The sequence below is a fragment of the Mauremys mutica genome, chromosome 21, assembly GCF_020497125.1.
Source record: "Mauremys mutica isolate MM-2020 ecotype Southern chromosome 21, ASM2049712v1, whole genome shotgun sequence".
NCBI lineage: Eukaryota > Metazoa > Chordata > Testudines > Geoemydidae > Mauremys > Mauremys mutica.
In genome coordinates this window covers 9,068,330-9,085,156 of record NC_059092.1, presented here as the reverse complement: position 1 = coordinate 9,085,156, position 16,827 = coordinate 9,068,330, and the positions used below count along the sequence as shown (strand labels likewise).

General features: G+C 51.0%; 1 protein-coding gene across 2 annotated transcripts in view; it reads right to left on the bottom strand.

Moving 5' to 3' along the window:
• The window catches only part of NOC2L (NOC2 like nucleolar associated transcriptional repressor), an 81,639-nt gene extending 66,024 nt beyond the window's left edge, over nucleotides 1–15,615 (bottom strand). For both annotated transcript variants that reach the window (XM_044996672.1, XM_044996673.1), the window contains exons 1-8: nucleotides 15,461–15,615; nucleotides 13,491–13,670; nucleotides 10,742–10,919; nucleotides 9,690–9,797; nucleotides 7,199–7,319; nucleotides 5,834–5,924; nucleotides 3,942–4,020; nucleotides 1,589–1,699 (exon numbers count right to left, since the gene is read on the bottom strand). In XM_044996672.1, coding sequence (XP_044852607.1) covers nucleotides 1,589–1,699; nucleotides 3,942–4,020; nucleotides 5,834–5,924; nucleotides 7,199–7,319; nucleotides 9,690–9,797; nucleotides 10,742–10,919; nucleotides 13,491–13,670; nucleotides 15,461–15,480 — 888 coding nt within the window. In that variant the 5' untranslated portion in view covers nucleotides 15,481–15,615. The remainder of the gene's footprint in view (nucleotides 1–1,588; nucleotides 1,700–3,941; nucleotides 4,021–5,833; nucleotides 5,925–7,198; nucleotides 7,320–9,689; nucleotides 9,798–10,741; nucleotides 10,920–13,490; nucleotides 13,671–15,460) is intronic.
• Nucleotides 15,616–16,827: the final 1,212 nt, after the last annotated feature.

Genomic DNA, 16,827 nt, shown 5'->3' with positions numbered 1-16,827 from the left:
AAGGATGGAGAGAGGCCCAGGTGAGCAGAAGGACAGGCTCCCGTCCCATCAACAGAGAGGCCAGAGCTTTCCCTGACCCTTCGTTTCAGAGAGACAGAGGGGAAGGGCGGGTTGTGCAGCAGTCAGCTCAGCACTAGCAGCCATCCCATCCCCACAGACTGGCCGTAAGCCACCTCCACGTTACGCGCCAAGATCAACATCATCACACACACCTGTCTGCTAACGTGCTCAGCACCTCTGAAAGTCAGGCCACTCGGACGTGGGGGCCTTCACGTGGACTTCAACGCCTAGATTTAGGCACCTACATTTGAAGTTTAACTCAACTTCCCCCCAGGCGTTTCCTGACCAAACTAGGAGCCTCTCTTCCAGCTACAAGCAGCTCTCTGTGTCGCACAGCACTCTGCCAACCCCGTGAGAAGGAAGTCATCTGCTCGTCATGTCACTTTACACAGAGCACACCCAACACAAGGCCAGAGCCAACCGGACTGTGGTTCCTGGAAAGCAAATGCTCTCCGAACACGTCTCAATCCCCTCCCTGGCCTTAACGAACAGACAGGTGCCCAACACACAATACAGAGGCTTCTGAGGCAGGATTTTGCTGTACTACCTCAGATCACTGGCTTATCAAGGTCCAGTACTGAGATGCAGGATGTGGCTAAGGGCGCTGGAGCAGAACTCAAGAGACCTGAACTCAATTCCTGTCTCTGCCAGACTCCCTGGGGCAAGTCATTTAATCTTAGGATCTGTGCTCCCCATCTGTCAAATGGAAATGATCTAGTTTAGTTTGATTGCAAGCTCTTTGGGGCAGGGATTCTCTCTAATTAAGCATCCGGGACATGTGATCATGGTTGAGGCCTCCAGAACACACACAATTGTAAGTACCCCGTCTCTCACAGCAGCTCAGAGAGGCAAAAAATCCCCTGCAGAACCTGATTAATTGTGCAGAACAGAAAATTCCTCCCTGACAGTGCTAGTGAGAGGTCTTGAAACAAGCAATTTAAATTACCCTTATCTCAGCATGCAGCACCACAGACATCACTGGCCATATGTGTCTCCAGCTCGGCTCGCCTGCCGCACTGTCACACCTCTCTGATTTAACGCTCCCGTTGCCCTTTTGCCCACACGCCACCAACTCCTCCCGCTTTGTGTGTCTCACACTCAGCAGTTGTGACTAAGTCACTGCACAAATATTCCACCCCCAATCCTCCAGAGGAAAACGCTATCGCACATACACAGACACCAATTACTCTTGAGGCGATTAGGAAAACAGCTTCACTGTAACATCACCACGTCTCTCCGGAACGGGTACCGCTCTCGCATGACGTGCCGTGGGGATTCATGGCCATGCGCAGGCGGATCCAAGCCCCCGCTGAACTCGGCGGAAGGGTGATGGCTGGCACCCAACAATGATAAATGGAGGCCTGGGTGCTTAACGGAAGAACAGCCCAGGAAAGCAACAGGGGACTGAGCTCAGGGCCCCAGACACTGTTCGGGCAGGGTCTCCAACCCCAAATAGCCAACACCACCTGGGATGCACACAGAGGTCTCGCTTCTCTCTAAATCAAGCTTCCATGATTCTGCGCCTTACCTTGAGCAGCATGCGACACTGCTTTGGGAACGACAAGAAATAAGGTACTATGGCATTGACGTGGTGAAGCACAGCAGCGCCGACAGACGCTTCCGTTAAACAAGACAGGAGCTACAAGGGGGAGGCAAAAGGAGATGGCGGTCAGACCCCCGGCTCCCACCAACTCCTTCCGTTCCCATGAGCTCCAAACGTTTCCTGGGGGCCAGGCGTGGTGCAGCCTAACTCGCACTCTGGGGTTCGGGTTACAGTAAGCCAAGCCCAAAAGAACTTGGGAGCGAATCCAGGAGCCGGGTCAGCACAGCGGGAAATTAGGTGCTTTTCGGGACCTGGCTAGGAGGGTCTTGCCGCACTTGGCTAGCGAGCCTTAGGGAAGGCAAGACGCTATCTCCGACGGGGGGGCAGAAGGCTTGGCCAGCAGCACTGTTGAGAATGCCTTTGCCTATACGAGGCTGAGGCCAGCCAACATGGCTCCTGGGCTGGCTGGGCCGTGGAGGTGGCAGTGATCCAGTGATCTACAGGCTTCCCCCAGCAGTCCTCTGGCAGAGAGCAGAGGCACTAGCACAGGGGTGGGCAAACTTTTTGGCCTGAGGGCCACATCGGGGTATGGAAATTGTATGGCGGGCCATGAATGCTCACAAAATTGGGGGTAGGTGGTGCAGGAGGGGGTGAGGGCTCTGGCTGGGGGTGCAGGCTCTGGGTTGGGGCCAGAAATGAGGAGTTCAGGGGGTGGGATGTGTGTGTGTGGGCTCTGGGGTGGGGCTGGGGGTCTTGGGGTCAAGAGGGGGCTCTGGGCTGGGATCGAGGGGTTCGGAGGGAGGGGGATCAGGGCACCACGGGGGGAGGGCCCTTAAGGGTGCAGGCTCCAGGCAGCGCTTACCATGAAGCATGTCCCCCCTCCAGCTTGGAGGCGCAGCCAGACGGCTCTGCGCGCTGCCCCGTCCACAGCTGCAACCCCGGCATCTCCCATTGGCCGGGATCAGCCAATGGAAGCTGCGGGGGTGGCACCTGTGGACGGGGCAGCACGCAGAGCCGCCTGGCCACACCTCCACGTACTTCGTAGGAGCCGGAGGGAGGTCGTGCCGGCTGCTTCCTGGGAGCCACGCGGAGCGGGGCAAGACTCCAACCCCGCTCCTCAGCTGGAGCACCGGAGAGGGGCAAACGCCCGACACCGCTCCCCAGCAGGAGCTGAGGGCCAGATTAAATGGCCTGATGGGCCGTATGCGGCCCATGGACTGTAGTTTGCCCACTCCATAGCTAGACCATTGCCAACAGGTGTTTGTCTAACCTGTTCTTAAAACCCTCCAATGACGGAGATTCCACACCCTTCCTAGGCAATCTGATCCAGTGCTTAACTCCCTAATGTCCAACCTGAACTGCCCTTGCTGCAATTTAAGCCCATTGCTTCTTGTTCTATAAGCTTGAAACGTCTTAACAACAACAATACCTAGCTTTTATCTAGAGCTTTTAATTGGTAGCTCTCCAAGGGAGGGGGGTATAATTATCCCCATCTTACAGGTGCCTTTTTCTGTTCTATTGCAACCCTAAGTGAGCTTGCTTGCAGTAAGTGCTATCCCTTGAGTAAAAGGTTTTGCTGCTCCGGAATGCTTTTCTGCTGAATCATTTTGCTGGCTTATGCCGTGGAAGGGTGTCAGCGCTTTCACTTTGTTTACCTGCTTTCCCATCCCTCAAAAGCCCCACCACTGCCTTGGAGACTGAACAATTTATGCTGGCTTGCTGGGTTTGTTTGTTTTTTTTAAAAGTCCAATTCTCTCTCATTTGGGGGTACACAATGTTGGCTTCCCTAACTCTTCCCCAAAAATCTTGATCTAGGAGGGGAGGAACCCAGCTTTAGAAACACATGTGGACCATCCCTGGAGAACGGGACACCAGCAACTCAGCACAGGTGGGATCCTCTAATAAAGTTGCAGCAGAATTATAGTTGGTGAGGCTGGGATATGGCATCTGAGAAACATAACTTTTCTTGCAGGTTTCACTGTAGGAAAGGGAGCATCAATTATGAAGCCAACAAAACAGCGCTGCTAGGATGCAGGAGCAGGCCCAGCACCTGAAACAACTTTAACCTGATGAGATTTTGAGTTGAGCAGACAGCTGGCGTGACCTGAGAACTGCCTCCCAGAAGGAAGCTAAGTTTGTGAAATAAGAGCAATTAATGCTACTAACATAGTCAACTGGCTCATTTGTGTTTAGGTGTCACCTTTCAAGGGACTGTTAGCAAGCAGTGTATCTCCCTTGATCCTAGACACACGACCCCAAAATACAAACCTGCTTCCCAAGAGAAACCCAGCGGTGCCCAGGACAACAGCGTCCTAACAGACATGCTGCAGGTCTTTACCTGGATGGTGCAGCTCAGGTACATCTTGACGTCCAGCTTCATCTTGCCCCAGAGTGGGCTGGCAGAGGGCAGCACCATCCTAGGAACGAGCAGGGAGATAACACAGGCTGAGTGGGAGTTGCTTTTTAGTTCAGAGCTAAAAGTGACAATGAATCATTACACTACGGAAACTCCCAGGAAACCAGCATCTTCCACAAGGCGAGGAGAGGGGGGCGTAAAAGCGTTACAATCTCATTATAAAAGGAGTAAGGCTTTGTCATCCAAAGGGTGCCCCAGGCCTGCACGACATTACTCCAGGGCACAAGGGGAAGCTCCCCCGCATCCCTCTCCATCTGGGTACCAGAACGGATGCTGAAACGGACTGGGGGCGTCTGGCATTCAGCCCCATTTGCCTTCTGTTCAGGCATCCTGAGGCCAGGGCTTAAAAATAGGACTGATTTGTATTGCAAGACAGCTGGAGTTACATGGATTATGACGTACGATTATGGGTGGCCTAGCCGGCGTGGGGAAGAAAGCACAGATCTCACTTGTGCCACTCATGAGCTCACGCCCACATGGACTAATAACTGCAGGGCTGAGTGTTTGCCAGGCAAACCTACCATGGACTTCACATAGAGTTTGCATCAGTAAGGACTGCAAGGAGGAAAGGGGGAACTATTCTCTGCAATCAGCACTATATTGCTATCTCAGAGCAACAGCACAAGGAATTGAGACTTGTGCTTCGCCACCAACGCCAACAGGAAATTCGGAGTTGACCTCAACCCCCATCCCATCCCTAACCAGGCCAAACAGGGACATTAGCAATAATTGCATTAAAACCTGCCTAGGATGCCTAAGCCCTTTTCACAATTACACAGATATTACTCTCTCTGCCGTGCAAGTGCGACCACCTTTGGGGTGGAACACTCCTGCTACGTAACACTGCATAAGATTGTAGGGCAGAAAGAAGGAAAAAATTGTATGCAGCTGAAACCGCAGCGAAGATTCTGGTAAATGAAGAACACAGATACCCTAGGTGGAACATAGCCAGGATAGAGGGACTAACATCTTGCAGAGAGTGCTTGGGAATCTTTTAACAGGTGGTCAGAGCTTTACTTCCAGCACCACTGTGCTTACCCATCATCCTGGTCCAGGGTGGACTCAGAGCTAAGAACGGTACCTACCAAGCCTCCAGCAGCTCTGGATGACCCTTGGAGGTCACCCCTCCAAGTACTGCTCCAGCCCAACCCTGCTTATCTTGGATCAATACACAATCCTAGCCCAAGGCAGTTTGGCAGCCAACCAGAATTCCAATGAACAAAACTGGGCCCATGAGTCAGAAATTCCCCCATCTCTAATGAAGGCTCTAGTCAGATCAGATGACAGCATGGAGGAATGCAACAGAGCTTCTGGACTGATGCCTACATTTAGGAACAAGGGATTAATTGTACCCTCACTAGCCCAGCTGCGCGCTGCTGTTCCTCATTCCACCCACGAGCTAATGCTGACCAGGTCAAACCTGGAAGCTCTGCTCTCAACCCACCATGATCTGGGGCCTGGCACATCCGCAGCAGTAAACATCGAAAGCAGTAGGGTGAATCGCTACCAAGTCACATCTCAAGGGCAAGCGGGTCAGTCACAAACCGTTTTTCCCTTCACCCCAAATAAAATGCCACATCCTTCAGAATTCCCCGATGCAGGAGGAAAAGGTTCACGCTGGACGCCTCCTGCACTGGAGGAATTCAGAAGGATCGAGGCTTAAGGATAAGAAGCCCATAGGCACGGACAAAATATTTTTTCCACTACACAGGAAGAGCTGCATCCCTGCCAATTCTTCCACCTGCATGCCCAGGCCTCAGTGCTGGGAAAGGCTCAGATGACACTAATCTGCAGTGCAATTGCATTGAACTTACTTTGATTTGTCTTTCAGCACCTTCACCTGAAGCAGTTTCTGCAGGCAGCCAAAGAGATCCCGAATGCAGAAGGACACCAGGGCATTGAACACTGAACCCAAAAAGAACAAGTCAGTAAAATACTTACAACTGGTTTCCTATTCACTTCCCGGTCCCCTTGCTAACCTGAAACAGAACTCTCACCAGTGAGCTCAGAACCGGACCTAGGCTAGATCAGGGCTGCCCAGAGGGGGCGGGGCCCCCACGAGAATATAGTATTCTATAGTATTGCAACTTTTTTTAAATGGAAGGGCCCCCGAAATTGCTTTGCCCCAGGCCCCCTGAATCCTCTGGGCAGCCCTGGGCTAGACAGGTTTGGGGGTCTTTCACAGCTTTGCACGCATCAGTCTACTCTCTCTCCACCCACTCCCACTCAGCAATTCCTTCCTGAAGCATGCAAGCTCTTTGGACAGGGACCCCCGTGAGCATGAGGTCCCTCTCTTGGTGCAGCGCCTAGCGCACTGGGGCCCTGGGTCCATGATTGGAGCTGCTAGGCGCTACTGCGATACAAAGAACAATACGAGGCACGAAACCAGGAATGACATGTTTTGGTGGTGGTTTTTTAAAGCAACGTCATTGGACAGCACCTCGTCACTACGTAGTTTACTGAATTAGAAAACAAAGGTTTGACTGGAAGGGAAGCCATAATGAGCGGCTGCAGTGTTCCACATGGGCACTACGGAGTGGAGCGAGGACACCCTCAATCGCTTGTGAAATGCGGCAACGATCCAGGGCTGATTCTAAGCAGGGTGCATTAAGAAGCTTTTCCAGCAGCTACATTTCTCAAAAAAAACACACACCCCCCATATGCAGCAACTAAATTTTAAGGGGACGGATGCACGCGAGTTGGGACAATTCTTTCATACTTCAAATAAATAAATATTAGCGCTGCAAGGGAAGAATCAGCGGTTGACTCTAAGTCACAATTTTAGGTGGGACCTGGTCATCACCATAGCAGCACATGGAGCTGATAGATAAGGCTACTTTTGCCGACACCCCTCCGTGCTGTACCGGCTCTGCCAGAACAATATTAGTTGAAATCCTGCTGCTTCAGGTCCCCCTTCCAGAACGGGCACTATACAAGGCGGGGCTGTCCCCGCGTAGATCCCGTCTCATCTGGAGGAGTTATGCTGTTAAACTGAAAGCCACGAGAGATGCACGGAACTAGGATGAAGATCATTTTCATTTCCACTGATTTTATTTTCTCATTTTTTCTCCTGATAGGTCTTGAATTGGCACCCACCTCCTCACCAGGCCCTTCTCCCATGCCACCTGCCCCCTACGAAACAAGTCTACGCAGCCTTTAGCCTGGACAAAAGCTCTCACCGGCACTGTCAGTGACTTTGAATTTGCTGGGATCGGCCCCACCGTCATCTCCTTTGGTAGTTGCCACAGATGCTTTAAAGGCCTGAGTGATCTCATGGAACAGTCTGGGTGTTAGGTGCTTCTGGGAGAGAGGAATAAAGAAATGTTAGCAATAAAGGAAGGGGAGAACGGAGGCAGCTATATTCCTTCGTTAATAATCATCCCTCAGTATGCACTTTTCATTGCTAGATCTCAAAGTGCTTCACAGAAGCAGGGAAGAATGAGTATCCCCTTTATACAGCTGGGGAGACTAAGGCACGGGACGGGGGGAAATGACTTGCCACATTACGTAGTATTCTAAATGCTATTAAAAAAAATCTGCAGGACATACAGGAGGTAGAGCACTTGGGAGGAAACCTGGGGAGTCGAGAACAGATGTGCGACTTCACTCGCTCTGTGACCTCATGTGAAACCCTGGAGTCTCATTGGCCTCTTAACACAGCCCACAAACTGAAGCTGAGAAACCCTGGTCAAGCCAGTAACCGTGCAGGCTCCAGCGTCACACCTATACAAGCCAGATGCTTCATCTGCACATCACACGGTTGGCAGAACAGTCTTACTCAGCCTGATCATTCTATCATGCTGTTCTGTGCACCATTTTCTGGGTGAAAAGATGCTACTCAGGTGGACCAGCCCCAAATTTCTCTCTCCCACACCTGACACACACAGCTTTACCCTGGAGGTACGCCCCTAACCACAGGAGACCATCAGCCTCTCCAGAACATGGGCTCCAACAGCCCTTCAGCCACAGATTCTAGACCAGATGATCCAAAAAACGAGTAGATCAGGACTCCAGATTTCCGGGGATTACAGCCACAGCCTGAGGGAGGAAAACTATCAAAGGGGGGGGGGGTCTTTATACTACTCAGAAGACACTCAGAGATGGAGAGAAGCCTGCCCCCAAAGCATACAATCAATGGGACTCTGTAGGTATGTCTACACACTGTAGCTAGGAGCAAGCCTCTGAGCCCAGGAACAGACACACACTAGCTCAGCTCAAGCTAGCACGCTAAATATAGCAGTGTGGACACAGCGGCACAGGCAGCATGGGCTAGCCACTCGGGCACGGACCCAGGGCATTGGGCCAGCTGAATCTCCGGGAGCTAGCCCATGCTGCAACGTCCACACATTCAAGTCAAGTCACTCACGTACATCAGCGCATGCGGGACTGGGCCCTAAAATAAGAGGACTGTGACAGAGCAGCGGCCCCTCATTGGCTGGCAAAGGGTTAACAGCAGCCCTTGGAGTGACTGTGCAGAACCAGCCGACCAGAGGACGGCTTAGAAGCAGCCAATCAGGGCCAGGCTGGGCCCTATAAGAAGGGCTGCAGGGCAGAGAGGAGCTCAGTCTCTCCCTGGAGCTTGAGGGAGAAGGGCTGGCTGCCTGCAGAGAGAAGTACCTGGGCAGGGTCAGGGGAGCAAGCAGACCTCCAGCCTGGCTGTCTCCCAAACTGAGGCCTTGATACAGGGGCCAAGCAGGTTCTGGGGCTATGGGGAAGTGGTCCAGGGAAAGCAGGTAGCGGCAGAGGGGAAGGAGAGGCAGTGAGCAGCTTCCAGCTATAGTGTCCCTGGGTCGGGGCCCAGAGTAGAGGGCGGGCCTGGGCCCCCCATTTTGCCCCACTGGCCACCGAAGGAAGTGGCCAAAGGACGGCAGTTTGCCCCTAAGTGAGGGGCTGGACTAGGGGCTGCAGTTCGCCACTGCGGCAAGAGGCCGGGCGGAGAACTGACGGTTCCTCGGAATGGGGGAGACAATGGGCTAGGGGCACAGCCAGAGGGCCATGCCCTGCAGAGGACACCGCGGTCTGGGAGCGAGGTCGGTCCCCAGAAACAGCAGAGAAGCAGCGACAGAGAGAGACGCACATCACAAGAGGAGGGCGCAGAGCTAATTCCCAGAGCAACCAGCAGGAGGCGCCACGGTGGTGAGCACAAGCTGTTACAAGGACAACCAGGAGATGATGCAGTTAAAGCAGTACAACCTCCCTGCCCGCCCCATATTGGCATACAGGTGCCTCAGATGTGTATAACTATTCCCTAGGGGACGGGGCATAAGCGATACTGGTATAACTGCATCTGCAGGGAGGCTGTACCAGTTTAACTATTTCAATAAAACAGGACATCGCTGTACTGTACAAAGCCTGTGTGGAGAGCAGATCTGAAGAGAACAACATTTGTGCTTTTAACTAGCGGCGACAGGAACCAAACACAGACCAAGAGGCAGCAAGGCACAGACATTTCACCCACTTCACCCCCCAGCTGGCAGGCCCAGTGCACAGCAGGAGGTGCCTGGGCCGTCTCCCTGGTGCCTAGTGTCAATGTGTTTTTGAAAAGCAAGGATCTCAGCGCTGTGCTGGCGGGAGGCCTTTCAATCGGGCCCAAGCCCTCGGTATTTGCTGACGCACGGACACAGGCCAGCCCAACACCCCCACCCCCGGCATGGTGGGCCCATCTCTCACCTCTGCAGCCTGTTTCCAGTGTTCCACCATCTTCAAGGTCACGGTGATAAAATCAGCTTTCTTCCGCTTGACCGTTTCCTCCTCCTCCTCCTCCTCATCACTTGCTTCCTACAACGGTCAGAGACACCCCCAGGGTGATGCTGGGTTTGCAGATCAGTCTCTGTTTCCCCTGCCCACCACAGCCCCTTGAAAGGAAAACCAACCAAGTGGCTAGAGCGGCTGACAGGTCAGGCCATGTCTATACTATGGGCCGATTGTACCTGTGACATTCTAAGTGAGTAGTATAGGCTCAGACTGCTGTGACAGAAGGGGTGTTTCTGCCACTGTAGGAACACTGCCTCTCCCAGGACCTAACTGCATCTACACCAGGCATTAGGTGTGAAAAATCCACATCCCTCAAGTGCCGTAGCTACGTCACCCTAAGTTAAGTGTAGCCCCGGCCTCGGAGGCAGTGGATTCTACTCCTGTCTCTATCACTAGCAACGCGTTTGACTCAGAGGCAGTAAGAACAAAGCCCCCTACGATAGGAAACAGACGTTAACCCCAGAAAGAGCTCACAGCCTTACGCAGGCACATGTGACATACAGGACAGTTCAAATACCTGAGTGTGTGCAGAAATTTACAGCGCCTAGCACAGTGGGGTCCTGGCCCACAACTAGGGCTCCTAAGAGCTATGGGAATAAAATAAATAGATAATATGAAGAAGGGGGCCGCCAGAGCGATTTGGAGGAGTTTAAGGGTGCTCTGCACGTGGGAAGTGGGAGATTCTTCCAGAGTATAGGGGAAAGTGCATAAAGCCTAGGGAATGTGGAACAGGCTGCTGGAAATGCTAGATTATTGTATTATTATTATTATTTAAATCCACAACTGGTTTCCAGGCCACCAGCCCTAACTGCCTGCAGACCTTTGAGGAGACATTTCCCTCCTGCTCTGTATCATCACACACCAGAAGCAAATGCAGCCCTTGCACTGAAACTCGCAAGCAATAGTTATGCCATGAAGGTAACCTATTTTAAAGGCGCCTAGGATACTCCTCCATGCAAACCCAGTACCTCCAGCATTTCAGGCAGCGTGTGCAGACCCTTCTCCTCCTCATCAGAGCCATCCGAGTCATCAAAGTTCAGCAGGGAACGGTCGTTTTCTTGCAAGAACTTGTAAAATTCAGGATCTCGTTCCTTCAGCCGCGAGAGTTGGTCTTTGTGCTCGGTTGCCTTTCCTTTTTTCACTTTCCTGATGGAGTGGGATCAGAAGAATTAAGACCTGGTTATTTATTCAGAGTGGAAAGTAAGTTAGGAATTGTACAAGCAAACGAATCTAAGCTGTTCACAAAAGCCCTGACTCTAAAATGTACATGCTTAAATGCAGTCATAAATAAGGTTGGCTTTCCTGAATGAGGGCCACAGTGCACGGGATTCTGGGAATCTTTCGTTACTTGCTTTGGGAGAAAACCCATTGGATTTAGTTAAAATAAGTGGTCATTCACATCTTTTGCTGACATCCTTTGTTCAGGAAGGCGCTTCCAAATTGCACAGGGAAGCTAAAAAAAGCTGTCTTTGGAATCTGCAAGGGAACACATCACTTTGGAAACTTGGCAAAGACACAGGCCATAAGATCATATCACCTTATAATACAACCCAGGTGCGACACTCTGTACCTCAGGGGAACACCCTACACCCCCAGGTTCATCTTTATAAAATGATGTTGTGGTATCCAATGCAAAGTTTGTCATGTTGGGTGTCTTCGGAAGGCTCGTGATACACTGAGCATGGTTGTTATGGTAATTGTTACAGGTTATAATTTCATGTATATATAGTTATGAAACTGAAAATGTATCCTCATGGCTTAAAGCAAGCCCAGGCAAAAAACTCTCCAAGAACAGAGAGGCAGTTCACACCTCATCAGGGCAGGTATGGGACAAACCCAGCCCAGCCTCACAGGAACAAAGGTCACTGGCCTAGGCAACAACAAAAGAATTTGTTAGGCTCTCCAGTGAGTCATCCCCCCTTCCTTTGGTCAGTATGGAACTGCGATGAGGTAAAGCTTACCAGACTCTGAAGGGGGGGGGGGGCGCGCGGCAAAGGACATGATAAAAAGAGAGAGACATTTGCCATGTGCGCGCTCTCTCTCCCCCACACCTACATCTACAGACACCACACGCTGATCAAAGGGGAGAGCCTGGCTGAAGAGCAACCAGCCAGCCTGTGGTGAGAAGTATCTAAGTTTGTAAGGACACTGAAAGTGTTACGATCAGCTTAGAATGCGTTTTACTTTTACTTCATTTGACCAATCCAACTTCTTGTGCTTTGATTTAGAATCACTTAAAATCTATCTTTATAGTTAATAAATCTGTTTATTCTACCTGAAGCAGCGTGTTTGGTTTGAAATGTGTCAGAGACTCCCCTTGGGATAACGAGCCTGGTACATATCAATTTCTTTGTTAAACTGACGAACTCATATAAGCTTGCAGCGGGCGTAACTGGACACTGCAAGACAGAGGTTCCTAGGGTTGTGTCTGGGACCGGAGAGATTGGCTAGTGTCATTCAGTTGCAGAATCCAAGGAGCAGCTGACGTGCCGGAGGCTGTGCGTGAACAGCCCAGGGGTGGGGGTTCTCACAGCAGAGCAGGGTAAGGCTGGCTCTCAGAGTTAAGGATTGGAGCTACCTAGCAGATCACTGGTCTGGATAACACCAAAGGGGAACGTCACACCAGGTAAAAACATTTTTTAAAAGCTGTTGTGGGGAAAACAATTTGTGAAATGTGACATTTAAAAGCAACTTAAATAAATTCCAGCAACTTTTCAGTGAAAAGTGAGTACGACGGCAATCTGACCTCAGCCAGCTCTAGTTCTACAACCCCCCTGACATTCTGCTAACGGAGAGGCAATGTTCTAGGGCGCCAGTGAGAACAGCCAAAAGTCCACGCCAGATTTTCCAACCAAGTCTAAAGGCCCATTAATTCCTCACATAGTACCAAGCCTGAGGGCCCAGCAACAACAGTTGCTCCCTAATCCAGTTCAGATTTGTAGCATAAACAGGACTTTACTGCCTCCCTCAGCCAGGCTACAATCCCAGGACATGTACCCACCAATTAGGGGATATGCTTAAAACATGGCTAGATCCTGTCCACACTTATAGGCAGAACAAACCAATTTAGGAAAATCAGTTCAGGGGTCAAGGATGTTGTCTCTGAGCCCCTGGATTCTATTACCGTTGGCGTGTAGATGGACCCAAAGAACTGCTTCAGCCTGGATTAAACAAAGCTCTGTGTAGATTGGAGCAGAGGGTTTTGGGGCCGAGTGCTTTCGGCTTTGCCACCGGTCTGCTGGGTGGCTCTGGGCAAGTCACACCTCTCTGTGCCTCAATTTGCCCACCCGTACAATAGGGACAATGCTACTGGCCTCTTCTGTAAAGCACTTTGAGATCTACTGATGAAGAGGGCTATGTAAGTGCTGGATATTATTGTTTTCATTTTGGGGACAAAGCACCAGTATCTCAGGCTTTTTTAAGATGATGTGCTTAGAACTGAAACTTTTTAAGGTGGGTCAGTGGAGTGGAAGAATCATAGAATATCAGGGTTGGAAGGGACCTCAGAAGGTATCTAGTCCAACCCCCTGCTCAAAGCAGGACCAATCCCCAACTAAATCGTCAAGCCTGACCTTAAAAACCTCTAAGGAAGGAGATTCCACCACCTCCCTAGGGAACCCATTCCAGTGCTTCACCACCCTCCTAGTGAAAAAGTTTTTCCTAATACACCTTAAATGACTGTTCACATTTCCCCAATCAACAAGGAGCCACACTTACTTTTCTGCAGTTTTAACTTTGAGTGGCTTCTTCTTCTTTCCTCCTGCCTGTCCATTCTGGCTTTGTTTCCCGTTAGCAGGCTCTTCCACAAGCTCTGATGTCTCCTCCTCTGAGTCACCATCAACTTCTGACTCAAATCCGGAAGTTAAAAATTCATCAACACTCAGCTCCGCCAGTTTTCTAGTTCCAGAGGGAGAAGACAAGCGAGGGAGGCGGGGAGAGGATTCAGGGTTTTAAATTAAGCTGATTTGATGCTCGTATCATACAGCACTCCTGCCCATCCCCACCCCACAACCAAAAAAAGAATATGTACTCAGCACAATCCGAAGTATTTACCAGAGAAAAACAGCCATCTCAATAGTTAATGTAAGATCTCACTATTCCAAATTTTACTCATGCAGTGGGTTCACAGGCTTCACCTGGACTATTCATAAGGGTTGCAAAATATCTGACCCAAGAAAAGATATGGTCCCTTTAGTCTAGGAGATGTGTGTTTCTGAACAGTAGCAGAGCAGACATTCCCAATAAACCACCTTTTGTTGAAACTGCAGTAATGACTGACTACCTGATCCAGGAGGTACAAGGTTACACACAAAACACAGTGCTTTACACCCCAGAAATCATTTAGAGTGTGCAGGAAGCTCTTACAACCCCAAAGACCACCTGCTTTCTGTTTTGTAGCTGGCCAAAAGCTCTTTAATTTAAAGCCTTTTCACATTTTATTTCAACCAGGAAGAGGAATTATAAGACGAACAGCCTGTTGACTTAATGACTAGTTTATAACAGCAGCACTTTTTTAAAAGTTAACGGCACAAGTCTCTTTTGCAGCCCATGCCACGTGCTGTTTTGCAAAACGTGCAGAAATACCGTAACTTGTTAAGGATAAAAAGGGATAAATATCTTTCTAAACGCTGCTCACTTTTCAGGGGACATCACCTTAAGAAATTCCAGTTTGAAGAGAGGCGATTGGATACAAATTTAAACTTCCCCACACTGTGTTTGTACAGGTCATGGCCCTGATCTGTGACTGGTGCCCCAGGGCCCTATCACAATAGATATTATATTGCTAATAAATCATGCCAGTATGCAATATTCATAAGCGGTGCCCCCAGCTCCAGGCTCTCAGTGACCCCAGCCCAGAAGCAAATAAAACCTGCTATGCACATTGCACTTTTCACCCCACACATCTTACTAACTGATACAGAAATCTCAGCTGGATCCCGAGCTGAGCACCCACAAACTGCAGGGATGGTCCCCATCCAACTCCGAGTTTTGCAGTTAGGCCCTTAGGGGGCTTCATCCGGCCTCCCAGCTCTGGACACCCCTTCCCTGGCCCAAAACCTGGCTAGGAACTATAAATGCAAACATCACTCTTCCCCTCCCCCAGCACAGGCCCTTTCCCATCATACATACATACACACACACATGCCCGCCCTACACTGCCTAAGGGGGCAGCCGGGAGGGGGGGTTCTCCCTTATGGGGCACCCCTCCCCCCAACGCCCCCTCCCCAGAGGGGAGTCCCTGCCTAGTGCATTGTGCAAACTCCATTAGGGTTAGAGCAGCTAGAGAGAAGCCCCCCCAGCCCGTGCGGGTGCTAGCCCATGGGGGGCGCTAAGCAGGAATATTTTGGAAGCCCCCCCCCCAGCCTGTGCGGGTGCTAGCCATGGGGGGCGCTAAGCAGGAATATTTTGGAAGCCCCCCCAGCCAGTGCGGGTGCTAGCCCATGCAGGGGGGGCGCTAAGCAGGAATATTTTGGAAGCCCCCTCCCCAACACATACTAATAATTAATAGCCCCCCCCCCAGCTGCTCGGGGCCCTAAACAACCCCTCGGCTCCTGCCCAGCGCGGGCTCTCAGCCCCGCCCCCAGCCGAGCCAGCGCAAGCTGAACCCCCCGCGCACGTGCCTGCGACCCCTGGGCCCCGCGCCTCCAGCTGGGAGCCGAGCGGGCCCGCCCGCGCGCCGCACTCACCTCCTGCCTCCAGCCGCCATGGCGCTGCAACGTGCGGCCCGGCGCCCGGCCTCTCCCACAATGCAGCGGCCAAGGGGGAGGATTGATTCCTTGGCTCACGAAGGTGAGCGTGCAGAATAAGTCACGCGGTAGGGCGGATGAAAACAGCTGCGGTGGCAGGAGTAATCCAAGAGTCGGGGGTGGGGGGGAAGCTCTTTCTCGCTCTCTGTTAAACTCAAGAGGAACAACAGAAGGACCATACTGGGTCAGATCACTGCTCCATCTAGCCCAGCGGTCGGGGCCAGATGCTTTAGAGAAAATGAACAGAACAGGGAAATTTTTCGGTGATCCATCCTCCGTCATCCACTCCCAGCGTCTGGCAGCCAGCCAGGCCAGGTCTACACTAGGAAATTAAGTCAGTAGAACTATGTCGCTCAGGCGTGTGAAAAATCCATACCCCTGAGCTAGGCAGGTAAATTGGTCCTAGTGTAGACAGCGCTATGTCCATGGGAGGGCTTCTCTCGTTAAGTCTCTCATGGAGGTGAAGTATCTACACTGATGGGAGAAGCTCTCCCGTTGGCATAGGCAGAATCTTCATCGGTGCAGTGTTTTTAGTGTAGATGTGTGCTAAGAGACTTAGGGACACCCAGACCATGGGGTTGCCTCCCTGACCATCTTGGCTAATTGCCATTGATGCACCTCTCCGCCACAGAACAAGGACTGATTGAAACTGGAGATATGCTCGCTTTTTGAGCTCTGAGTCTCTGCTGATAGAGTGTCAAGTATCAGGGGGTTGCCGTGATAGTCTGTAACCACAAAAGCAACAAGGAGTCCGGTGGCACCTTAAAGACCAACAGATTTATTATGCCCAAATAAATCTGTTAGACTTTAAGGTGCCACCGGACTCCTTGTTGTTTCTACTGATATAGAGACTGAGATTTCAATCTTAAACAGCAAACACCAAACCTTGAAGCACATTGCTTTTTAGAGATATCAGGTGGTAGGCCGGATTTGCATAAGTGACTAGTGATTTAGGGTGTGTGGGTGCCCAGCCTGAAACTCCTCCTAGGGCCCTGGTGGTCAGCACTTTCTGAAAATCAGGCCTCTTTAAAGTGCCTCAAATTGGGCACCCAAGTAACAAATTACTTTGGAAAATGTTGACTTGATCTTTATAGAACTCTCTCTATGATATCTCTGGGTATCAATCACCATATCTGCACAAAGAGATCTATTCTATTCTATTCTACATAGGCAACTTTCACTCACATGTGGTTCCTTCTCTCTCTTACCCTCTACCTAGGGGGAGAATAGTGCGCAATGGAGTGTTTTGTTTGGTAGGAAGGTGGGTTTTTTAAAAGTGCTCAGAGCAAACATGTTTCAAGATTGAA